The sequence below is a fragment of the Drosophila obscura genome, unplaced genomic scaffold, assembly GCF_018151105.1.
Source record: "Drosophila obscura isolate BZ-5 IFL unplaced genomic scaffold, ASM1815110v1 contig_200, whole genome shotgun sequence".
Classification (NCBI taxonomy): Eukaryota; Metazoa; Arthropoda; class Insecta; order Diptera; family Drosophilidae; genus Drosophila; species Drosophila obscura.
Window position 1 is genome coordinate 1,634,745 of NW_024542791.1, and position 23,742 is coordinate 1,658,486.

Consider the following 23,742-nt stretch of genomic DNA (forward strand, 5'->3'; position numbering starts at 1 on the left):
GAGCCGCTCTCGACATCCTCGGGCCCGGGGCTTGGGCTCGGGTTCCCTCCACACACCGATTGAATTATTGATGATGTGAACCTTTCGATGGCCAGATGGGTTAGACCGATAATGGGGTCACGGCAAATACATATGACCACATTATGGTACATAATGTCATTATATTATGCATATGGCACAGCAAATGTGCTTTGTTTTGGCCCATCTAAAAAAAGCTCCCCACCCTGGCTTATCCTTATCGCTTCAAGTAATGGGGACTCTATCTTTGCATTATTCCACAATTTGATAAGTCATAAAAGGGTACTCGTAGATTATAAATTTCAATGTGCAAACAAAGCCAATGCATTGCTTGTCCGTTTGCCAGAATGGTTCGTCTGAATACAAGACCACCTCCGCCTCTGCTCCTGCTGGCGGGGACGCTGCTGTCATGTAAGTCCGTTCACAGGCCCTAATTGGTTTCCAATAATACGGATGACATGCCGGTTCGTTCTAATAATAGGCTCGCTGCAGTTGGCTCGTGCCATTGTCTGCTACCATTGCGACTCGATTGCCCTGCCCGAGTGCGCCCAGACCCTGGGTGAGGTCGGGGTCTTGCCGTTTGAGGAATGCACCAGCCAGCTGTCGTGTGCCATGTCCATTGGTAAGTTCACCACCTCCACCTCCACCCAGAGACATTGACCTTCAACCGATAATTGGACCTTCCTCCACTTGCAGTCGATTCCATCACGTATCGCGGTTGTGGTGCGGATACGCCCACCACGGGTGCCGCCTACACAAAGAGCTGCTCCTCGAACCTCTGCAATGGCGGTGTCTATCCGCCTGGGCGCCTCAAGTGCCATCATTGCGAGGGGGTGGATTGTGTGGTAGCGCCTGCTGCCAAGCCAAAGCCATGCCGCTACCATCACGAGGAGGATCAGTGCTACACCGAGGTACAGAGTGCCACCGAGGCGTATCGCGGCTGTGTCTCGGAGGGCAATCACACCGTCTCGAGTGCGGCCAAGCTGTGCGAGTACAACGGCTGCAACGATGAGCAGGGAGCCTGGACACAGACCTGTGCCAGCTGTGATTCCAGCAACGGACGTGGCTGCAAGATGGATCTCTTTCAGGTGTACAGCGGCCATTGCAATGTGACTCTGTACGCGGAGTGCCAGCAGGCTGTGCTGCTGGGCGAGGAGGAGGACAAGTTCTGCTTCAGCTATCGAAAGTTGAGTCGCGTCATCAGAGGCTGTTCCACCGCACTGCCAGCGGAGCTTGAGCCACTCACAGATGAGCTGGACAAGTGCCGAACGGGTGACAAGTGCAATGCTGGGTGCATTCCCCAGCAGCGTTGCTTCACCTGCAACTCCGTGGATCAGGCTGCGTGCCGCAGCAATATTACAGCGGTAACCAACAGCACGTGTGGCTCGGCGGAGGCCTCCTCGTGCTTCGCCTGCGAGTACTCCGACTGGAATATACGCAGGGGCTGCGGCGCACCACCCACTGATGCGGGCATCCTCAATTGCTATGAATGCGACGCGCAGGGCGGCTGCAACAGTCGCGACTTTACCCGCTGCTATCGCTGCAGCTCGGACCAGGCGGGTGCGGCCTGCGCCAACTGGGAGCGACCCGGTGGCATATACATTGAGGAATGTGCCCAACCGGGTGCCCCGTGTCTCGTTCTAACCCACAGCAATGGCACCACCGAAAGGGGCTGCCAGCGCGAGGATTTCAGCTGCACTTCTACGAACAGTTCGGCCTGCAAGAGCTGCGATGGCAGCTTCTGCAACAAGGGAGCCTTTCCGGAGGCGCGTCTCTGGTGCCATCAGTGCACAGGACAGCATGCGGACTGTGCGCAAATCTCGCGTGGATCCAATGCAATTCCATGTCCGGTGCAGCTCAACGAACCGGCAGAGCAGGCGGAAGCCTGTCTGGAATACTACGACACACACAGGCAGTTGGTGGTGCGTGGCTGTCGCTCCAATACCCAGATGTACTACGAGTGCCTGCTGCGAAGTGGCCGCCAAGACGGTTGCCGCCTGTGCCACAGTCATGCGTGCAATTCAAGCCCTGGGGAGGAACTCCATGTGGACTCTGAACTGGAAAGTAGAGCCCTGGAGCTCATCCTGGCCAAAAGTTCGACGTCGTTTACTGCAACTCCCACTTCAGTGGTTTGTGTAATTTGGTCATTGTTTAGCATAATTTATATTGTAACTGCACGAAACTAAACTAATAAAGAGCCCGCCTGGCAGCGTTTCCATGACATTCCAAGCTGCGGCTGCTCCTATTGGCTCTTTTCGGGTGGCGTGTAGCCCGGATTCAAAGCGCGTCCGCGATGATTAAACGAGTAGAACGATGGGAAGTTGCCCAGCGTGTCCCAAGTCTTTTGCTGCATGTCCACAGTGGCACGAATCTCCTTGAAGTTGCCCACAACTTCAATTATGTTGTACACAACCACCACGAGACTAATGACAGTCTGCAGAATAATCTGAAAAGGGAATGAAGATTAGCTAATGTGCAGACTGTGGGTGGGCGGGGCCTTACATCCAATGGCAAACTATTCCATTCCTGCTCGGTCAGCCGCAGGTACGTGCGATCTGTGGATATAAAATTTGGTTACTGTTGATTTCTGTTCTGGTCCAAAGTTCCCTTTAATTGGGACGAATATACTCACGGTGTGCTGCCGAGAAGGCGGCATGTGCTAAACTGGCGAACCCAGCAATCAGTAAAAGCTTGTTAAAAAACGTGCTGCCCATTTTTTATTCAATAAATTCAGTTTTTACAATATCAGGCAAGAATTTTCTGTAAATTTTCTAATAATTCGGCAATGCGGGCACACTTGGGGGTGGGTGAGAAATTTAAGAGGCGATATTTATGAAATATATCATATACATTTATATTAACATCGATAGGCACGCAGTTTCTAAAATGAACTGAAAATGGAATAAACTTAAAAAAAAGGATATCCAGGGTCAACAAGAAGAAAAGTCGTCGCTATTAGAATTCTGGCCGTTCCGTAGCTAGACTCGGCTATATCGACCTGCAAGCTGAGGATGACAAATTCAAAGTATTTAATGTATCGATATATAAGTGCGATTGTTCACTACATTTTTTTGGTATTCTTTAAATTTTAGTGTACGGTCACTCCTCTTCGTGCTTTGCTTTGCTACATTTTTCGTCGTTTCCTTTGCCGCCTCATTCGTTTTTCAAATTCCGTTTGGTTCGGACGTTCGCGCGCATTTTCTGCGAAATACAAAAAAGCTCCAATAAGACAAGAACAGAACCTGCTTGCAAAACGTGTGTCCCGGCATTTGATGCGCAAAAATATCCTCAAATTCCAAGCAAATTAATTTGACAAGGTTCCGAAACTCCTTTTTGCACCACGCCCCCGCCTATCGGTGTGTGCTTTTTTCTGTGTGTATCCTGCCATCATCTCCTGTCGCCAGTGTGTGCGTGTGTGTCCCCAGAGGGTGTGTCTCCCCCGTCGCCAACGCCTTCCAACCGAAGCAAATAAATTCCAGCACAAAACCAAACAACAGAAAAACCTGACAGAAAATGTCCGTCTCTTCGAATGCCTCGTCAGCCTCGCGCAACGGCAGTGTGGATGATAGCACCACAACCAACACCACAACGACCACGACCAATACGGACAGCTCCGAGCTGACGCACATCCTTAATCGCCGGCAGGAGATCATGGACTCCCAGGAGGCCGGCATTGATGTGCCACGCACCTACAAGGTGGTCAATGTCTATACCGAATTTCACGAGTTTTCGCGCAAGCAAATCAAGGACTACCAAAAGACCTTCAATACGTAAGTACATACATAAATGGACACCGACAGCGACACGGTCAAGGCCGTAAGCACAGCAGAAGAGGGAGGGTGTGGGTGTTTTCTTTTTCTTTCGATTTTCCTTTGACTAGTTTGGTGTGGAGATTGTGTCTCTCGAGATGCCTACTCAATGGCTAATGCGATAGTTTTCAGTAGCTGGCAGTGCCTCGAGTATCTGCAGCCAACTGGCGCTGCAGTTTTCCCATGTCCATTAATCCAGAAGAAAACTCAAAACTCATGCGCCTAATGGGCAACTAAATTGCATTTAACACCAGACGAAGGAGAAGCTGCGCTGCTACTGCTGTTGGGCCTGGCCTGTGTGCAATGGGGCGTGACTCACACCACAACGACGACGACGGCGACTGTCACAGTCGCTTGATTATTCCGTTTGGGGTTTCAAGTCGTGTCGCCTGGCGGATCCATGACTCAAGACTGATTTTTCAGCCGAACACTTGCAGATTGCATTTATTATATGAGTGAATATATCTGATTACACCCCAACGACAATGTCAGGCACCGTCAAACACCTTCTAGCCAAAATGATGAGGGTCTCTGGCTGTGGTTTTCCTAGTCTTGTGGTTGATACCCCAAAGATCTGATTACAACGTTTTTGCTCCCCCCCTTCCAATCAACCGCAGAATAATTGCGCAATCTGACTTTTGGCTAATCTTTAGAAATTTTTCATTATTTAAATTTGTTTGTGTGCAGTGGAATGGCACGTAGTAGAGAGGTCGGTCTATGATGATAACGACTGGACTATCTCAAAAGCTCATCCACTTTATCTGTTTTTCAGCTGAAAAATACTCAGAACCCAGAACCTGTCCACTCAGTAGCTGATTCAACATTTTTCCACGCTTCCACCTGAGGCGGAGTGAGGCTGTGAATCACCTGTACCTGTACCTAAACCTGTACGGCTGGCTGGCCAATTATCATCGCTGAATTGATTTCAGACGCCTGTTTTGCACTTTCTTTTAGTCATATTTTAGATATACATATGTACTCGTATTATTGTTGTCAGACAAATTGGCAGCTGGAAACACACACTCCTGGTGTTACCTTCTTGTGAATCAGCGCCGCATTTGGGTCACTCCAGGCATGGCGTCTGCATTGGCAAATTGTCCAAGAAGTAAAAAGAAAAAAAAACAGACCCCGTAGCTGTCTCTTACTTTAGTCTGTGCTGCATTATGGCACTGCCCCGTACGTGCCCCGCAATTGTAATGCCCCACAGAGCCACACAGATACAGAAACAGACAACTCCAAACGGTCTGGTTAAGCCTCTGAGAATGGGCTCCAAACAGCAACAGTCGCGGGGTTTTTTTTTGTTGTTGTTGTATTTTGGTCTGGGATTTAGCTAATGTCATGTATAAGACGAATGGAATTGGGCATGGCCAAAATCGAGCTCTAAAATTGGTTAGGTAATTGCAATTTTTTCTTGTTGCGCTGTTGTTTTCCTTTTTTAGTGCAAAATAAAACAAATTTTGGTGCAGGAATGATAGTAAGTGAATGTTGCAGCACATTTTTTAATATTTATATAGATTTATGGAAGGTTTTTTGACTTTTTAGAGGAGTAGCTACTCCCATTGCAACACCACCAAAAGGTGACCAAAATTAAAATCATTGCACACCTATTTAAAGCGCCTTTAAACTGGGAAAATCATTTGAGACAGCGGAGAAACCTACCGAAACTGTGACTTCTAGAAAGAATCGTTAGAAAATAATCATTTCTTCTAGATTAGGTAATCTGTCGAAGCTATAATTTCATTGACTATTCTAGTACTAAGCGGCTTAGTTGGACACCTGAATTCACATTAAATTCCGAATTCCTGAACAGAACCTACGCTGCTAAATGGTCTATAAACCCAGAGCGTGGATCTACCTTTGTAAATCTTTTAACACGCAGTACAAGATCCGTACTAAAATAAACATAATTTTAATCTTAATTTACATATTAACAAGTTAATCCGAAGTCTAGTTCTACTGCCACTGACAAATGTCAACCCATTCGAACCCACAGCAGCTCCTCGCAAAGCTTCTTCATCTGCTGGTTTTTGTTTTTGTTGTACGAGCATTATTTAGATATCCATAAACCGGCTAACAAAGCGTCTGGCTCTTGGCATTTGCAGTCACGTTGGGGTCGTCGTTGTCGTCGTACCTTTTGATGTAGTGGTAGAGAGGGATGGGGGGATGGAAGTGCTAAACTTGCAAATTTACAGCGCACCAAAAACCTGAAAATTCAATTAAAATATGCCATCAATTCAATGAAATGAAAGCAAAACCGAGCACCAAAACTTCAACTGAGTCACGCCTTCAATTTGTTGTTCAAAAACAAATTTTTTGCCACTGATTCAGTAAAAAGAAAAGGCAAATGGCGAAAAAAATATTCCTGGAATTACCAAAAAATTCTGATCAAATAAACAAATGAAAGCAAATATAAACAACGTCATAGAAGATTCTTCTCTCAAGTCTTTGGGAAAGTTAAACCGATAAGAAGGGACCGGACATCAATTTTGGACCCAAGCCCAAATATGTGGTGTGTGGTGGGGTGATAAGTTGCTGGGCTTGGTATACATATGGGGCTATTCCCGCGCTCTGGTTCCATTTTTATCATCGGACACACAAACCACACGCAATGTGTACAGCGTCTTACATTACTTTATGCGTTTCTGTTGATTTCCCTCTGAATGAAATGATTTCCTGATTGTTTTTCCTTTATTTTTAATGCGCCATTTTCCGCACATTTTACTGCTGAAATTTATATGGATGTTGGGCGAGTCCGAGAGACTTCCGCAAGGCGATAAACTGCAGAATTTATACAGAAAACGAACACGATTAAGGGTACGGAGTGTTCGTGTATCGATTATGCATTTAATGACGCCTTTGGTTTCCCCATCTTTCTGGGGGAGTGTAGACTGTCTGTCGTCTGGTTCTTTGCTGATAAGCATTGTAAATCCCTGTGTAAACTTTTGCTGAAAACCACCACCCACCCAACGATGATGATGATGATGACTATAGTGTCCAGTAGTACGGTGGCACTTCTGTTGTAAATTTAATTCAATTTTTGCATGCATACATCTATGGTATATGTGGCACATAATGGCTACATGTAAGTGGGGGGAAAAAAGCCTCTTTGTGCCACCCCCTTTCCCCCTGTATCTGTGGGTGTCTATGTCGTCGCTCTGGTTACAATTTGAGTTCATGGACAACGCACTTTACAATACAAATGGGGGATGGCTTTTGTGGTAAAGAGAACTTTTAATTAAGTTGAATGTTGCCTTTGCTACAGCCATTGCCATTGCCACCACCACCACCCTATGAATGCAAGTATCACTGAGGCATAACCCCTTACTTACTTACTTACGTAGTTCCCTCCTGTGTTACGCAAATTATATGTGGCACAGGGGGTTGTTCCATTGTTGCACATTTCAGGACAATTGCAGCAAGTAGGTTCTTGAAATGTGTGTGCATATATGTATGTACCTCTTAGCATTTATATGCACAGTGTACAGTGGAGGCTCTCAATGACAGAAAAAGCTCTGCATGTGGACACCTCTCTGTCACCTCTCTCGGTACTTTCAATCGAAGCTCAAGATTGCAAATAACATTGACTTGGTGTAGAAATTTCCCATTTCCCATAGAAATTTATTTCAGATATTCCAAAAAGTTATTGTAGATTTACTTTCTTCGAAAATAATATCCTTTTATGCCGAAATTTCTTTGACAATCTTTATTTTTATTTACTTATTTTAGGTGAAATTTTTTTTTTTAAATATCTGTAGAATATACTCTTTTGCCTAAATTGCCCAACAAATAAATATCCAAGTCAGAATCTATCGAAAAATGTTCTCCTTTGGATAATACTTATCCTGAAATTTTCCCACCAAAAGAGCTTTCACTGTACTGTCCCAACGCATACGCGTACACACCCAAAGTGAGCTGAAAATGTGCGCCTCCTCTAGGGTTCACTGACATCCAGCTAGTTGTTTGCATAAGTCTTGATGTGCAGCCACAGCCTTTGCCCGCATTGCCATAGAGGTGCCATAGAGGAGTCACATCTGCATTACGTATCTGACATCTGACTGTGTTGATGCAGATATGCAGGTTTTTGGCCAATCGATAACAATGCATTATCGTTTCCAGTGCTCGCTTCCGGGGCCACACAGCCACAGCCTCCGCTTGTAATTATTTCCGCACACATGTGCGCAACGCGTCGCGACCTTTTTTGCATTTGGCCAAAAAGTGCAGATTGTGCCACGAGTTTTGAGTGGAACTGGAGAGTGGGGAGGCAGGAGAAGCAGGCAACGCTTTGTGGCGACCAGCAGTCTGGTTTGTTCATACAGAAAATTGCAAAATAAATGAATTGAATGATGGAAGAAAGCATTGGGCACAGCACACCGAACAATTTATGCTCTTGCAGTTCGTGGGAATCAGCTATCAAACTGTTTTAAGTCACAAATTATGTAAGAGATTCAGCGGAATATTTTCCTATATTTTTTTATAGCACATATTGGATAATATAGTCATCCATAGATCAAATATCACACATTTATGAGTCCATGTACTATCGACAGATGGTTTCTTAAGACAGCTGTCGATTCTTATAAACAATATACAGATTAATTCCAACAAACGGGGTTTATGGCAAAAAAAAAAATGATATAAAATTGCGAAAATTTCGTATATCATATTTCACTTGGAGATGGCCTTACCGTGAATGGCTGGATGGCTGGAAATCCCCATTTAAATATTAGTTAGAACTACTCTAAAATCACTTTGTGATACAACCTTTTCTATGAAAACAGAACAAAGCACATAGAAAAGGAGAAACTAATTGTTTCATCTTGTTCCAGAACATAAATATATAAGTTACGCTTACAATTCCATCTCTCTCTCTGAACGCTACAAATATCTAACAAATATCATAATACCCTATATAAGAGTACAATCAAATAGTTAAACCAATGGACAAATGACAAGAGCTGCTCTTCCTTCTTCCCCTGCTGCCACAAGTCCATGTGGCATGTCCACTCCATCGATGCCTCATTGTGCGCATTGTGATTACATTTTACGCGCACATTGCTGTGGATGACAGTGACATCCCAGCAGTCCCAGCAGTCCAGCAGTCCCAGCAGTCCGGCAATCGCCAGCCAGTGTAGTTGTTACGAGTGTTGTCCACTCAATTGAGGAAATATCAAATTATGTGTGTGTACGAGCAGGCATAATGCAGCACGAACGACGAACGACTGCGATCATCATTCATTGTGCCCCCTAACATGTTGCAATTAGTCATTGCATTTACAATTCACATTTACTTATTCACTCTTTGTTCGGTTGTTTGATTTGGCTCACAGCCCTGATGCATGCCGATAAGAACAGCTCTACGATGAGTAAATGTTGCTGCTACTGCTGCTGCTGCTGCTGCTGCTGCTGCTTCTTGCTTCCTGCAGCAAATACTCGTACTAAAAATAAGCAAGCAACCGACCCACGCAACGCCTTTTACCCCTGCCTACTTACTCTACCCATTTGCTGGCTGTTGTTTGCTCCAATTTCGAAATGTCAAAATATGCAGAGTTTATTTTTGGTCGGCAGGTCCAATACACACATATTTTATGACCATTATGTGGGGTGAGTAGGAGCAGTACGGAGAAGAGATAATGGAGTCTGGGGATTACACTTATCAAGCATCTTTGGGGGTCTGAAAAAGGAAGTGAAACAGCCAATATTAAAGGATAGCGTGGGGTATACACAAATTAAGGATTACCCTAAGGAATGATTGTTAGGATAGAACAAATATAATCCCATTTTTTTTAACTGTTCTGAATGATGTAGAAAATAAATATCTCAGAATTATAAAGTTTTCTTGGATTATCTTTAAAAATATAAACATTTTTTTTAATTCTTACAACAGCTACGGATTTTCTGATGGAGTACAGAATAATGGAGATTAGATATTTTCTATTTTATTTGATTTATCTTCAATGTAGTGAAATGAGACGCACCAAAGTGCATTACTTCATTTAAAGACTAAACAGATCTTTCTCTTAATCCTACTCCCCGGAACAAAATGTACATTGATCTACAAAAATTATAAAAGATTGTAAATTTTGGAGCTCGTTAAAGACCTACCAAAAATACCCGCAATCTGCCAGCTCTAGAACCAAAAAATAAAAACAATCAATGTTTTCCTATTGATTAACAATTTTACATCTTTTACAAGCATAAATATACGAGTACGAGTACGAGTGGATACAGGTGTACCAATGCTCGTTGTATTTTTGTATATTTGTGTAGGCCATGTGCACAGGTGCATGTTTGGTTTCGAAATGAGTGAGAAACGATCCAAAAAAGACCTCGAGTCGTGTCTGTGTTCGTGATGAGCGAAATAAACAAGCAATTGGGTATGCAAGAGACATCGCATCATACACACAGCTTTCATACATACCCAGCACCAGCACCAGTACGAGTACGAGTACGAGTATTTCTCCTTCTATCGGGGTTACAATAATACAATAGATTAAAGAGGAAGACCCCTCCCTTCCTCCACTGCATATGATGAAACCTTTCGTGCAGTGCATTTCAAAGACTTACAAAACCCATAAAGCACCGTTACAATAAAGTTCAAGAACATGACGCGTTTTCTAACTGCAAACAAAAACAACAACAACAACAAAAGAAGCGGCAAATATTATCGTTTTGTATGCGATTATCCATTCATGTGATGTGTGTGTGCGTGTGTGTGTGTGTCTCTGTCCCTCACTCACTTCCTCCCGCTCTCCCTTTGGCATTAACCTGCTTCGAACATCAAAAGCTTGAGCAAAAAGCGAGACCAAACCAATTACAGTAAAGCTTCTGTAGCACAAACGAAAGTCTATCTGAAATTAGCATTGGAATATAAGGTGGGAATATCGTGTTAATCCTCTAAGGGTAGTATCACGTGAATAATATTTTTTGTAATCTCTGGAAATTCATTAATGAAATCCGAAAATATTTCTTTGGCTATAGAAAAAACATCAATGATATATTTATAATTATAAATTATTATTTATAAAGTTTCAGTTTTCGAAACAAACTTTTGAGACTCAATTTTCTTTCCATTCCATAGTTTATTGTAATAACTTTTCTTGTTTTAATTAAACCAAATTTATTAGGAGACTCTGGATAATTTTATTCCCTTCAATCCTCTACTTGCTCCACTTGACTTTTGTACCTTTAAATGTAACGCAAAAATACAACCAATTAAGAATGACCTTTCGGGTTTAAATAAAAATTGAATTTGCATAGTTTTTTGGTGCACATCAATCAAGATTTTCCGTTCAAAATTAAAGCAATTTGAATAATTTGATTGCAGGGGAAAATATTTGCAAATGTTCCAGAATTTTTCTTCGAAATTTGCACTCAATTTGGAATAAATAAGGGTGTAGTATGAAATTTAGAGTAGCTTCCCTTTAGAGAAGTACAACCTGTAGCTTAAAGCACACTTCATTCACTGTTGGACACGGACAATAGCGATGCATTAAGTTGCTAATAAAGAAGAGCCTATGCGAGTACGAGGCACTCCGTATGTGCTGTATGTTCGATAATTGCAACTTGTGGCGGCAGCAGCAGCAGCAGCAGAGCCCCAGAAGGCGGCCGAGTACTCGAACACTTGCGAGTACTCGTATGTAGAAAAAAAAACATGGAAACATAGATAAAAATTTACGATGCAAATTGCGGCAATGCATAAACAACAATGTACGAACGAACGAACGAAAACCAACACTAACAATGGCCGGCTGACCCCGTTATTTGTTGAACTGTACACGAAATAACTATAAAGATAAAGGAAAATTGAAATTGAAAAGGAAAATCGCATGCCCTGCCACAACATGCAATGAGGCATAAAGATTTGTTTAGGCCCATCAACACCCCCCAAACCAGAAATAACTTGCTGGAGGAAGTGTGAAGTTTCGATTCGATTCATTGGAATGAAAACAATCGATAAAAATTAGGGTAAATGGGGATCCACTGGCTGGGAGGGGGGTGTAAGTGTTACCACACATCGACCACAGCAGGTGCCAGGGCGGGAGATGTGGTGCAGTTCCACACACCCACAGATACTCCCTGCTAAATAGATAAATTATAGTTTAATAAACACAGATCTACGTTAAATTAATTGCATTTGAACAGCTGGAATTGCCAGAAAGCGGCGGGAAGACGTAATTTAAATGAAAGCAAACACCTCTCACACAACAAAAACAGCAACAATGGGACCACACACAAAACAGCATTGCCAATTGTCACATTGACGCAATCCAACAGAAAATACACAACACAAGAGAGAAAGAGCCATGGGAGAGTGCAATTGAAGTTAATTAAAGACGGCGTAACACTGCGGCAGACAGCCACAAATTAATTGCCCATCTTTGTCGGCGCTTAAAATACACGAGTGACACCTTTCCATCATCACGCTTGAGAGATGATTCCCCCATCCACATCCAACCATCCAACCAACCCACCAACTCTTTTAATTACTTTCACTATCTTTCTTTGCTTTGCCTCTCCTTAATGCCTTTGCACAATCACGCAATTTGTCGATACAGATACTCGCACTCTTACAATTATTTATTATTTATGAAGATCCCCCCCAGCTTTCCGAACGAAAGCGAAACTTTATTAATAGTAGTTTTTTTTTCTCTTTCTTTTTTCTTTTTTTTTTTACAAATTATTTCTCTTCTGTGAGCACCCGGCATTACGTCGCTTCTAATTGAAATCGAAACTGAAAGTTGACTGACAGTGGAAGTGGCACTGGCTGCTGTTGTACGAGTATCTCTATTGCCTAACGATTTGTGTAATGTTCATCTGTGAAGTGTTGTCCAGACGAGCGAGCGGAGAGCCAGCCGGGCTTCCTTCCAGGCTGTGAGATCTGGTCTGGCCTTGTGTGGGGGGGGGCCACTTGCATTTTAGTTTTAGTTTGTAGTATTTTTAGCTAGAGAGCGGCAGGTACCCGAACTAGTTTGACTCGTTTCTAGTTGTTGTCATCATCATCATCATCGACATCCTTCAGTTGCTGCAAGGCGGCAAGGTCGAGTAAGCCTGTGCAACTAACTTGTTTCCGCCACCATTGTTGCCTGATAGATATTCCCTCTCTGGTTTACTCATCTGCCACAAGACTCGACTCGATTCGACTGCTCACGCGATCTGGTGTTTTCTCTTTTAATATATTACACAATTAGATGGGTAAATGGGTTTTTATTTACATTTTTATCCACAATTTCCTGCCCACATACGAACACTACTGTCGGAAGTCAAACGGAAGCAAACGCTTGAACTTTTGACTTTGCCAAATTTTGAGTGTGTGGGCATTGAACCCCCCCAAGGGAAATGTAAACGATAATACCCCACTCGTAGATAGAGAGCATAAATCGAGTTAATTTATTGATGATTCGACCGCAAACTCTGTACTGTCAGATCGCTGCAAAAAAATAAATAAAGAATATAGAATATAGTTTGACCATCTATATAAAGCACTGTAAATTGCAGGATACTGCAGTATTGTTTACTGTAATAAGAAACAAGGTATTCTTGAACTTGGACCAGGCTAAAATAATCAAATCAAAGATTAATTAATGTGCTTAATGTGATTAATTTTCCTTCCTACCCACCTTACCTTTCTGCAGATGAAACTATGCTCAGCAATAGCCCCTTAGAGGTTTAGGCTTCTATGCCATAATTATAGTTTGCCCTTTACCATGCCTGCCTCTAATTAACTTCAATTGCAGCACTCTCCCATGGCTTCAACATCTCTCTCTCTCTCGTTTTCTCTGTGTTTTCTCAAATAGCTACTGTCGGATTGCATCAATGTGACAATTGGCAATGCTTTTTGTGTGCTCCTATTGTTGCTGTTGAAAATGTTGTTATTGTGTGAGGTGTTTGTTATTTTGCTTGGTTTAAATTACGTCTGCCAGCTTTCTGTCAACTCCAGCTGTTAAATTGCAATTTATTTAGCAAAGGTCTGTTTTTATGGAACTAAAATTGATTAATTTAGAGCCAATTTAATGATAATATCTTCAGATTTAATTAGCATATAATTGTTAACTAAATAATTAAATAGAATTCATTCTAATTATTGCATACATACGCAAGACGCGGACTGTCGCTTATTTAAGATTCCCTTGCTCTTTTTCCAACGAACCGCTTTTGTGGGCGTCACGAAACCCCTTGTTAATTTTATTCTCTTTGCTCTTTATGCAAGGCTTAAATTGCTGGATAATTTAGCCTGAAATTGGGTTGCCAACTCTGACCTCTGACGCCTGTGCCTGCTGCAGCCGCGTTTGCATTATCGATTGCTTATGCCCCAACACCCCCACAGTAGCATTGAGGGGTCTCTCGTCTCGTTGCGTGTCTGTGGGTCAATGACATTTCCCTTCTAACGTTCTATCTTTATGCTTTATTGACTAATTGATTTGCATTTTTGTTCTGCTCGTTCCTTTTGCAGCTATGACACGGCTCGCGATGGTTTCTTGGACCTAAATGAGCTCAAGTTCATGATGGAGAAACTGGGTGCACCGCAAACCCATTTGGGGCTCAAGAAAATGATTGCCGAAGTGGATGAGGACAACGATGGCAAGATCTCGTTCCGTGAGTTTCTGCTGATTTATCGCAAGGCCCAGGCCGGCGAGCTGGACAGCGAATCGGGTCTGAATCAGTTGGCTCGCCTCACCGAAATCGATGTGGATCAGGTGGGCGTCAGTGGTGCCAAGAACTTCTTTGAGGCGAAGATCGAGCAGCAGCTGAGGACGAACAAGTTCCATGATGAGATACGGCAGGAGCAGGAGGATCGCCGTCGCGAGGAGGAGGAGCGTTTACAGCGCCGGCAGCAGTTCCAGCAGCGGGCGGCGATTTTCCAATAAAAAGAGCCTACCTCCCTCACCACCCCCCTTTTGTAGTCTAGCGCGTAATGCTTTTTTGGGCGTAGGTTAAACAAAATGTGGAACTAATCTTAGGAGGAGCTGCACGCAGGCAGGAGCAGCCGGGAGCAGCCAGGAGAAGGCATTTTTCAAGCATCAAGCACATCACATACGAGTACTACTTACTGTAATTCAATATCCCATATTAATCGTCCATATATACATACATACGACATACATAAAACATACATATACCTACTACATACATAGATAAACGATCCATACCAAATGCCTAAGTTATATACTTATAATTTAAGTTAAACTTTGATTTAAGTGGGGAAAATGTTTTAGTTTTTTCGTTTCTTTTCGCTCTGTTTTTTTTTTTATTATGTTCTTTGAAATTTTGCTTTGTTTTATGTTCAGTTTTTTTTTTTGTATTTTCACTAACTTTTTATTCTTTTTGATTGCAATTTTTAATTGTAGTGCCATTTTTTTATTTCTTTGTGTTTAAATAAAATATGTGAATTCTAATAGATTTAATGTTGTTAAGCAAACCATAAACAAACTTTTCTCCAACCTTCTTTGTATATATGAAAATAACCCTTTGTTGGATATTCAATTTTTTTGTTTACAAATCGGAATTTATGCAATTTAAGTTTCAAATTTCAGTATTTTCATATTTTAAATTAAGCAATTAAAAGCAATACTAATGCATTAAACATGAATATGAATACAAAATACAAAATATACTTTTAGTGAGCGCAACAACTTATAACGCAAACTGAATAAATTGATAAATAAATGTATATAATACAAATAATATGATTTAACTATTTAATTCTCTTATTATTATTTATTTTCTATTAATACTAGTCGTTTTTTAAGGGATTTCAATATCGTAAATCTTTTTAACCTAAGTGCCCCCCCGTAAGGCAAAGAGCTCCATGCCAATGAGAACTCTTCATCGCCTTCGAGGTTGAGGCCACTAAGCGCAGGCACCCCTTGGAGCTCCATGGAGCTCACAGCGCTGACATATAGAACCATTACAGCGCACTACCTTTCAACAGCAAACTGAAGCAAATTTTCCTTCTCGTTTCTGGCTCACTCTCCTGCCCCACCGCGATGCTGGGAGTGTCTGCATCTCAGCATATCGCACTTGAGGGCATAGCAGTGCCTACACACTGGACACTCGTGTGGCTTGAGCTGTAGGTGGTAGCCCTTGATGTGCTGCGAAAGGCCGTTGCGTCGCTTAAAGACACGCTCACAGATGCCACACTTGTGCTGTCGCTCCGTCGTGTGGGTGATGTCATGCTGTCTCAGGCCACTGAGCGATCCGAATGACTTCTTGCACACGCTGCAGGCGTAGGTGGTGGTCACAGTTGCCGTTTGCATTTGCGATTGGGCGACAACGGCTCGCCGCGACTTTGTCTGAACCTTTGCCTTGGACGGGGACTGGCGTGGTCGGCACTTGAGCTCGTGCCGACGATAGAGTCGCCAATGAGTGAAGGTAATGGCCTGGCAGTGACGGCACTTGAAACTCTGCAGACGCCGCGTGCTTCGCAGCGACAGGGACTGACAAATGTAGCGCATATGCTGGTGCAGACCCAGACGCGAGTTGAACAGCTTCAGACAGCCGCAGCATCTGGCGGCAAAGGGACGATTCAGCTTGGGAAAGTGACGCTTCAGTTGCCGATGCAGTAGCAGTCGCTGCAGGCTGCCAAATCCTCTTCCGCACTGGCCACAGCGATGTCGGTTCGGGTTGCGTTGCGTCGTATGCTTCAGTATCCTGCACTTTCGCTGCAGACGACGATACTGGAAGGCCAACTTGGCCAGATTGGCCGTGACCACCGCCAGTTGAGGGTCTGTGGCAAGATGCACCGCCACTGGCGCCGCCGTTGTCAGCTGTGCTGCTGTCGGTATGAGATCGTTGTGATGCAGAAAACTGCGCTGCATGTCCAGTATGTCGATCTTTTTCTTGGCCGGCAGCTGAGTGGGCAGCGGACTGGCTGCCGCGGCGGTGTTCTGCCAGTCTGGTTGCCAGTACTCATTCTGTGGTGTGGCCGTCAGGCCCACAGAGCAGCCGCTGGCCTCCAGTTTGAGCTGATTCGTTGGCATGCTGGGCAGGCTGATGTTCAAGGGTGGCACACTCACCATCGGTGTGGGTGTGCTGTGGGCGTGCGTGTAATGCTGACTTAGACCATCCACCGTAATGAACTTGGCCGTGCAGAGGCTGCAGTTGTGCAGCCGAAAGGCGGCCGAGGACTGCACCACGCTGTCGTTGAGCACCACAATGTTGGGCTTGGGCGGTGCAGCCGGTGGCGGCGGCAGCAGTTCGCACAGCATTTGGTTGGGTATCTGACTGACATTCGTCACAATGGGCTTGCAGGAACGAGGCTCTGGAGCAGATGTGGGCGCGGGCGGCGGCGGCGGTGGCAGCAACAGCGGTGGAGGCTGTTCAGCCGCCTCGACACCTTCCACCTTCTCCGTTTTGTACTGATGCGGCGGCAGCACCCAGTCCTCCTTGGCATAATTGTGCTCTTCGTTGAGCAGCTCCGATTGGAGCATCTCATTGGCCGACGGCAGATCCCCGGAGGTGCGCGACTGCTTCGCCTGGGACTGGCCCACATCCGCATCGTCTGGTATGTTGATAAACGGATCATCTAGATTAATTATCTCCATGATATCACAGTTGTTTATTATGTCCTGGGCATTCAGCATGGGAAAATCGCAGAATTGGAACTTCTGTTCCGTCTCATCGTTGGTGCCGGGCTCATGGTCGCATCCATCGTCCAAGGCCATGTCCAGTTCATCGGGAAAGAGATTGTCCAGGCTCTCGCAGGCCTCCTGCTTCACACGCACCAGTGGCTCCTGCTTAATCTTCAGCTGACGGCGGTATTTCCGCTGCAGTTCGCTTTGTGTCTGCAACACCACATCGATGAATTGGGAGAAGCGCTCCAGCTGCTTGTAGCACTCCGAGCAAATATCCTTGGGCAGGGTATCATCCTGCAGGATTTGGAGTGTGGGAAAGCACTTCTGAATCATGCCAAAGAGCTCGAAACTGTTGTCAAACGAGATACAATCCATGGCAGACGAACCGCAGAAGCGACAGGTGCCCTTTGTTCCACTGGCTGGAGCCTCGGCCGCGCTGGACAGCGTCTGCTTGCAGGCAGACTCCTGCCATCGACTGTTGGTCACCTGCTCCACAACCACATTCAATGATCCCGAGTCCGGCAAACGCACTGAAGGCACTGCATTCTTTTTAAGTGTTTTCCGGTTATGGCTGCAACTGAAATCCGTATCCACGAAATGGCGACTGCACACAGCACTCCACCTGGATGGCATCCATTGGGCACTACGTTGCGTAAATTCCTTCCACTTTTGGAACAAATCCTTTCGCTTGAAGGGGAATCTAGAAGATAAAAATGGTCAAAAGTTGCTTTACAATTTTTTACTGGGGAGCAACCCACTTGTGGAATGAAATACTGCTGGCGTGCGCATATTTATCGTTGCAATTGACCACCGCGCAATAGGCGGGCATGTCTCGGTAAGGCCACTAGCAGACTATAAGCTCCAATTCGCAATAGTTTAACAATTTGTTTTGTTTATTAAAATTAATGCAAAAAATTCCGTTCAACAGCTGTTTTAGTTTTGACATTCGTGTGGTTAGTGTTGTAAAGCGACGGATGCCCATACAATACCAAGTGGACCAATAGAGTGCCGACACTTATATACCCTTTCTGATTGATCGTTGCTATGGAATCAAAATAATTAGTGTCCGATTTTGTAATAATTTTACTTAGATATAAATAAATTCATGAAAATACATCTTCTTGAGTTTTGTTGAAATGCCTTCAGAAACAACAAAGTTTTTTTTTCGAAAACTGAGACATGAATGACAAGAATGCAAGAAAACATCGACCCCCTATGCTAAACAGTTTCAAAGATCCGTTACGCTCTGCATTGCAAACATTTCCTCAAAATTATAGTACTATCTGCAAGGGTAGGAACAGCTGATATGAGCAGATGTTACCCCCGCCACCCAACCCACCCATTTCTCTCCCAAGAACACTTATCAATTAACGCTTTATGACGATTCCCCGTGTATATCGTCTAGGCTGCGGCCCCCATAAGCATATTTGTTCTCGCCCCACGAAATTCTTCCACTGGTTGCTGCTGCTTTAGTCTCTCTGCTCGTGCGGTGGCGGTTAGTACATACACTTTTGGGCAAGGTCAGACAAGGTCTTTGACATAGAAAAACGTACAAAGTGAACGGACGAATAATGGCACAGGTGCGACAACTGTTACAAGTGGGTGGTCCACTGTTCGGACGTGGCTTGGCCAATGCCGGTGGTGCAACGACAGCCACCGCAGCGCACAAACGGTGGCAAAGCTCCTCGTCCAACGCTGGGTAAGAAATTCATAGATAAGTTCCATTTCGATGGCGCGTGTGAGGTAATAATGCTGCCCTCTCCCACCCCACCCAATAGAGATTACGATCTGGTTGTGGTCGGCGGCGGTATTGTGGGTGCGGCTTCTGCCCGAGAGATTCTACTGCGGCATCCCACGCTGAAGGTGGCCATTCTGGAGAAGGAGCCCAAACTGGCATTCCATCAGAGTGGACACAATTCGGGAGTCATCCATGCCGGCATCTACTACAAGCCAGGCACTCTGAAGGCCCGCCTCTGCGTGGAGGGACTGAATTTGGCATACAAATATCTGGATGAGCGCAAGATTCCGTACAAGAAATGCGGCAAACTGATTGTGGCCACCGATGAGAAGGAGGTCAAGCTGCTGGAGGATCTGCAGCAGCGTGGCATTGCCAACAAAGTGCCCGATCTCAAGATGATCGAAGGGGATGCCATCCGTGAGATTGAGCCCTTCTGCAAAGGCATTAAAGCTCTTCACAGTCCACACACTGGCATTGTGGACTGGGCTTTGGTCACGGAGCACTATGGCGAGGACTTTAAGCATGCTGGGGGTCGCATTTATCTGGACTACAATGTCACAAAGTTCAGCGAAACGAAGGAGGGCAGCGCCGACTATCCAGTGACCATTCATGGCTCGAAGCCGGGTCAGTTGGTACGCACCAAGAATGTCCTCACCTGCGGTGGCCTGCAGTCCGATTTGCTGGCCGAGAAGACGGGCTGTCCCAAGGATCCGCGCATTGTGCCCTTCCGCGGTGAATACTTGTTGCTGTCCAAGGAGAAACAGCACATGGTGAAGGGCAACATCTACCCGGTGCCAGATCCACGATTCCCCTTCCTGGGCGTGCACTTTACGCCGCGCATGGATGGATCCATTTGGCTGGGACCCAACGCTGTGCTGGCCCTCAAGCGGGAGGGTTACACGTGAGTGGGCAGTCTGCTTCATTTAATGAACTTGTGCTGATTCTGATTCCTTTTTTGCTTATAGCTGGGGCGACATCAATCTCTTTGAGCTCTTTGATGCCCTGCGCTATCCCGGCTTCCTGAAGATGGCCAGCAAATACATTGGCTTTGGCGTGAGCGAAATGTCCAAGTCGGCGTTCATCAATCTGCAGATCAAGGCCCTGCAGAAGTACATACCCGACATCACCGAATACGACATCCAACGTGGTCCGGCGGGTGTGCGTGCCCAGGCCATGGATCTGGAGGGTAATCTGGTCGATGATTTTGTCTTTGATCGTGGCGTTGGTTCAGGTGCTTTGGCCAAGCGTGTCCTCCATTGCCGTAATGCACCATCGCCGGGTGCCACCAGCAGTTTGGCCATTGCCAAAATGATTGCCGATAAGATTGAGGGGGAATTTTCCATTGGCAAGTGAGGGCTGAAGATTCCCATACTGACGTGAAATATGTTTGTTAATTTGATCCTAAGCATTGATTTTGCATTTAAAAGTTATTTTATTTTATAAAATCTTTCAATTCAGTTCCAAAATGTGAGGCTTTCTCCTGGCAGGTGGCTTATCCTTAATGCCCATTACCTTTATATCCTTGTGCAGTTCCCTCGCCTCTAGGCAGTTCTTTATGAGCTGCCGACACTTGTCATTTAAGATCTTTAGACCATTGGCTGCATGCTGACGCATGGCTGGGTCACAGGAGTCCTCCGCTTCAATGGCTCGCAGCAGCCGATAAATGGGTAGCAGCATTTCCTGGTAATCCAAGAGGTTATCCATGCCATTCAAGAGTTCAGCCAAAACAAAGACAGCCGCTCGCTTAGCGGGCAAATATCCTCCCGTGGCACTCAGTTCGCTGTTGATGAGATCCAGCAGCTCCTGGAAAAAGTTCTGCACCTGATAGGCCAGCAGGCGGCACAGCTGCGCGAGATTGGCAAAGGCGGACATGCGAAACTCGTGGAGAGGCGAACGCGAGCCATGCATGAAGCAATTGAGCAGCACAGCCTTGTACCGATAGCATAGGGGACCTATAAAATAAAATCTTTACAAAATCTGCCCATAAAAAATGGCAGGCCCAGCACTTACCCAGCTCCTGGGCGGCCTTGAGAATAGCCTCGCCCACAACCAGACGATAGTCCAGATCGGCTGTCTCCGACAGATACTCGTCACTCAATTTGTCCAGCACTTCCGCTTCCATCACATGAACCAAAGCCACAAAGAGACGCACACAATTGAGGAACGTATAGGACTCCTTATCCTTGAGCGTACTGAGGGCCAGCGCTATGATTACATGACCCTGAGCCATCGTTGCCGGATCCTTGCGCTGCAGTAGGTCCAACAACATTTGGATGCCATAAACCTGCAGATGGGACTCCTTTTCCTCGATGAGGGAGCGCGCTTTCTGAAATGGCTGCAGCTTAAGAGCTTCACTGGGCCGCCACTCGCCTTGCAATATGTTGAGCAGAGATTGAACGGATTGCTGGATCAAGCGGTTGGTTGACAGCGATCCCAGCTGTCGGAGTTGCGCCTGCAGTTCTCTTGTGCTTTCGGTTAGCTGCAGGTCCTCACTGCGTTCCAGCAGCTCCTGCAAAAGGCTGAGTATAAGCAGTAGGGTCTGGTCAGTGGCCTCCTCCTCTGCTGCCAATCGCTGCTGCAGTAAGTCCTTAAGCAGCTGCAGGAATTCTTTGGTGTGCATCGACAGCTGTGCGCGCAGCGGCTGATGGGACACCAATTGATTGAGGGCTATCAGTAGATTCAGCTTTAACTGATATTTGTGCTGCAGGAAGTGCACGAGTTCCGTTTCCGTGGACAGAAAATCCACGCCTCTTGGGGATTTCTCCTGCAACTGACGAATCATGAAGCCCAAAAGTGCCAGGAACACGTTGCAGGTTAGGGCATGATGCGAACTGGACATCAATAGACTGGGCAGCACCCGGCCCATGTCGTGGTCCAGCTGGTGATCCGCAGGTGCCACTTTTACCTGTATCCGATCCGTTTCTGTGGAGGGCAAGATCAATATGCGTTGGTGTAGGCACTGCCAGATGGGTTCCTCTTCGAGCTCCCACTTGAACAGACGTTGCACGACCGCTGGCAGCTCCTTTTCCCGCTCCAGATTGTCCAGACAGCGGGATATGATCACAGCCAACTGCTTCTTGGCAGGCAGTTCCCTGGGCAGCCCATCGTACAGCTGCAGCAGCAGTGGTAGATATCGTAGGAGCAGGCTACTCGGCAGACAGGCCACGCTAGAGCTGCAGAATAGATGTTGCCAGAGTAGGATGCGATTGCACAGCTCCTCGTGGTCCATCAGGATCAGGCCACTTATCAAATCTTCGGGGTCGCTGAGCAGCTGCCAATGGGAGGACAGAATCGCCTCAATCTTCTGCTGATTATGTGAACCCAACTCGTAGAGCCTGCGCAGGGACAGGACACCCACACACATTCTGTTGGCATCCTTGAGAGAGCCACTACAAAACTCCAGAACCTGAAGTATCATAGCATGCTGAGCTGTTTGTGTGAAGCCTTTCCTGGCCACGATACCCGCAACGATCTCTGCATTTCTCGTGGCACTCACATTCGGTGTCTGCTGCAGCGCATCCACAAAGCTGGCATAGCCCTGCGTTGAGTTTAGCTTTCCCAGCAGCTGCTGGTGTAGTGTCTTGGCCAAAGGTGCGCACAGTGGAGTGGCCTTCAGGAGGAGCACATGTCGAAAGAAATCCGATTTGGATTCATGCCGCCAGAGATAGCCAAGGATTGCCTCCAGCTGCGGATGATCCATTTGGCTGCGCAGACTCATAGTGGCCGCCAGCAGATCCCGCTGCACCAGCTCCATGGAATTGGCTATGTGGAATTGACGTATGGGCAGCAATCGGACATAGAACTGAACGCTGAGAAGCAGCAGCAAGGGATTACACTTGACTTTTCCTTGTGCCTCTTGGAAAATGGGTGATTTAAGGAAATCCTCGTGCAGCTGGCAGCGGAGTGCATAGTATGACAGCTCCTGGGTGGCTTGAATGCACAGCTTAAGATGTGCCACCGAGATAAGGTCTTCCTTGGCATCGCTATCAAAGTTAATGTTCGAAAAGAGCATTTGGAGCGCATGCTGAAGGCGGATAATGTAGCATATGGCGGGATCTGAACAATCTATGGTCGCCTCCTCTTCGGCTGTCAGCTGGAATAATGTACATAACTCATGCAGCTCTTGGTTAACCTTTTGTTTGGCATATTTCTCCAAAATGTTCAAATTCTGTGCAATCGTGGAACCGGCACCCAACTGACTCTCGTGTGTCTTATTTGCTGTAAAAGAAACACCAATTAATTGAATTATTTACAACTAAGCACTAGTACTTACCTAGAGCCTGTTCGAACCTTAAACTCTCCAGCAGGGCAAAGTATTTTGCCGTATTTACCATTATAATAATCTCAATTTTAATTTAATTGAACCATGTTATCGACATCATATGTATCGACAGTGTATCGATGTCTACTATCGACTGCACAATGCAGCCCTGTATTTAATCATAATACGTTTCACAATATTGCTTCTGTCCCTGGTACATGTATTTTAAAACATATAAAAACAACAAAAATAGGTATATTTTCCATAAATTCAGAAAAGTGTTCCTTTGAACATCCAAATTATATATGAAAAATATCACCTCCAAATATATCTATCGATATATTG

At 45.4% G+C, this 23,742-nt stretch overlaps 6 protein-coding genes across 6 annotated transcripts; 3 read left to right on the plus strand and 3 right to left on the minus strand.

The window, feature by feature from the left end:
* The first annotated feature begins 318 nt into the window (after positions 1-318).
* On the plus strand, positions 319-2,260 carry LOC111069094. The gene is made up of 3 exons (XM_022358984.2): positions 319-429; positions 500-640; positions 715-2,260. Exons 1-3 carry the CDS (start codon positions 324-326, stop codon positions 2,202-2,204), a joined length of 1,737 nt encoding a protein of 578 aa, XP_022214676.2. The 5' UTR covers positions 319-323; the 3' UTR covers positions 2,205-2,260.
* LOC111069097 (ER membrane protein complex subunit 5) lies at positions 2,124-2,829 on the minus strand. Its single transcript, XM_022358989.2, has 3 exons — positions 2,651-2,829; positions 2,521-2,573; positions 2,124-2,464 (listed from the first exon to the last, which is right to left on the minus strand). The coding sequence occupies exons 1-3, from the start codon at positions 2,730-2,732 to the stop codon at positions 2,261-2,263; spliced, it is 339 nt and encodes a 112-aa protein (XP_022214681.1). The 5' UTR covers positions 2,733-2,829; the 3' UTR covers positions 2,124-2,260.
* A 324-nt stretch (positions 2,830-3,153) lies between these two features.
* LOC111069096 (EF-hand domain-containing protein D2 homolog) lies at positions 3,154-14,719 on the plus strand. The gene is made up of 2 exons (XM_022358988.2): positions 3,154-3,788; positions 14,278-14,719. Exons 1-2 carry the CDS (start codon positions 3,532-3,534, stop codon positions 14,690-14,692), a joined length of 672 nt encoding a protein of 223 aa, XP_022214680.1. The 5' UTR covers positions 3,154-3,531; the 3' UTR covers positions 14,693-14,719.
* A 448-nt stretch (positions 14,720-15,167) lies between these two features.
* On the minus strand, positions 15,168-18,440 carry LOC111069101 (zinc finger protein 574). Its single transcript, XM_022358994.2, has 2 exons — positions 18,157-18,440; positions 15,168-18,098 (listed from the first exon to the last, which is right to left on the minus strand). The coding sequence occupies exons 1-2, from the start codon at positions 18,225-18,227 to the stop codon at positions 15,791-15,793; spliced, it is 2,379 nt and encodes a 792-aa protein (XP_022214686.2). The 5' UTR covers positions 18,228-18,440; the 3' UTR covers positions 15,168-15,790.
* Positions 18,441-18,768: 328 nt separating this feature from the next.
* LOC111069103 (L-2-hydroxyglutarate dehydrogenase, mitochondrial) lies at positions 18,769-20,541 on the plus strand. The gene is made up of 3 exons (XM_022358996.2): positions 18,769-19,097; positions 19,177-20,037; positions 20,102-20,541. Exons 1-3 carry the CDS (start codon positions 18,970-18,972, stop codon positions 20,487-20,489), a joined length of 1,377 nt encoding a protein of 458 aa, XP_022214688.2. The 5' UTR covers positions 18,769-18,969; the 3' UTR covers positions 20,490-20,541.
* Positions 20,542-20,560: 19 nt separating this feature from the next.
* Positions 20,561-23,592, minus strand: LOC111069099 (transport and Golgi organization protein 6). Its single transcript, XM_022358993.2, has 3 exons — positions 23,410-23,592; positions 21,147-23,354; positions 20,561-21,088 (listed from the first exon to the last, which is right to left on the minus strand). The coding sequence occupies exons 1-3, from the start codon at positions 23,468-23,470 to the stop codon at positions 20,586-20,588; spliced, it is 2,772 nt and encodes a 923-aa protein (XP_022214685.2). The 5' UTR covers positions 23,471-23,592; the 3' UTR covers positions 20,561-20,585.
* Between the last annotated feature and the right edge of the window lie 150 nt (positions 23,593-23,742).

What these genes read in the sequence shown, in the direction of transcription:
- LOC111069097 (XM_022358989.2), bottom strand. Translation starts at nt 2,732, where the DNA reads ATGGGCAGCACGTTTTTTAACAAGCTTTTACTGATTGCTGGGTTCGCC. An exon ending in CGCCTTCTCGGCAGCACACC is followed by an intron (nt 2,574 to 2,650) that starts GTGAGTATATTC and finishes TTATATCCACAG; the next exon opens with ATCGCACGTACCTGCGGCTG. An exon ending in GGAATAGTTTGCCATTGGAT is followed by an intron (nt 2,465 to 2,520) that starts GTAAGGCCCCGC and finishes TTCCCTTTTCAG; the next exon opens with ATTATTCTGCAGACTGTCAT.
- LOC111069099 (XM_022358993.2), bottom strand. Translation starts at nt 23,470, where the DNA reads ATGGTAAATACGGCAAAATACTTTGCCCTGCTGGAGAGTTTAAGGTTC. An exon ending in AAGGTTCGAACAGGCTCTAG is followed by an intron (nt 23,355 to 23,409) that starts GTAAGTACTAGT and finishes TTTCTTTTACAG; the next exon opens with CAAATAAGACACACGAGAGT. An exon ending in CAAGGCCGCCCAGGAGCTGG is followed by an intron (nt 21,089 to 21,146) that starts GTAAGTGCTGGG and finishes TTTATTTTATAG; the next exon opens with GTCCCCTATGCTATCGGTAC.
- LOC111069101 (XM_022358994.2), bottom strand. Translation starts at nt 18,227, where the DNA reads ATGCCCGCCTATTGCGCGGTGGTCAATTGCAACGATAAATATGCGCAC. An exon ending in AGCAGTATTTCATTCCACAA is followed by an intron (nt 18,099 to 18,156) that starts GTGGGTTGCTCC and finishes TTTATCTTCTAG; the next exon opens with ATTCCCCTTCAAGCGAAAGG.
- LOC111069094 (XM_022358984.2), top strand. Translation starts at nt 324, where the DNA reads ATGTGCAAACAAAGCCAATGCATTGCTTGTCCGTTTGCCAGAATGGTT. An exon ending in GGCGGGGACGCTGCTGTCAT is followed by an intron (nt 430 to 499) that starts GTAAGTCCGTTC and finishes TTCTAATAATAG; the next exon opens with GCTCGCTGCAGTTGGCTCGT. An exon ending in GTCGTGTGCCATGTCCATTG is followed by an intron (nt 641 to 714) that starts GTAAGTTCACCA and finishes CTCCACTTGCAG; the next exon opens with TCGATTCCATCACGTATCGC.
- LOC111069096 (XM_022358988.2), top strand. Translation starts at nt 3,532, where the DNA reads ATGTCCGTCTCTTCGAATGCCTCGTCAGCCTCGCGCAACGGCAGTGTG. An exon ending in TACCAAAAGACCTTCAATAC is followed by an intron (nt 3,789 to 14,277) that starts GTAAGTACATAC and finishes TTCCTTTTGCAG; the next exon opens with CTATGACACGGCTCGCGATG.
- LOC111069103 (XM_022358996.2), top strand. Translation starts at nt 18,970, where the DNA reads ATGGCACAGGTGCGACAACTGTTACAAGTGGGTGGTCCACTGTTCGGA. An exon ending in AGCTCCTCGTCCAACGCTGG is followed by an intron (nt 19,098 to 19,176) that starts GTAAGAAATTCA and finishes CCCACCCAATAG; the next exon opens with AGATTACGATCTGGTTGTGG. An exon ending in CTCAAGCGGGAGGGTTACAC is followed by an intron (nt 20,038 to 20,101) that starts GTGAGTGGGCAG and finishes TTTTGCTTATAG; the next exon opens with CTGGGGCGACATCAATCTCT.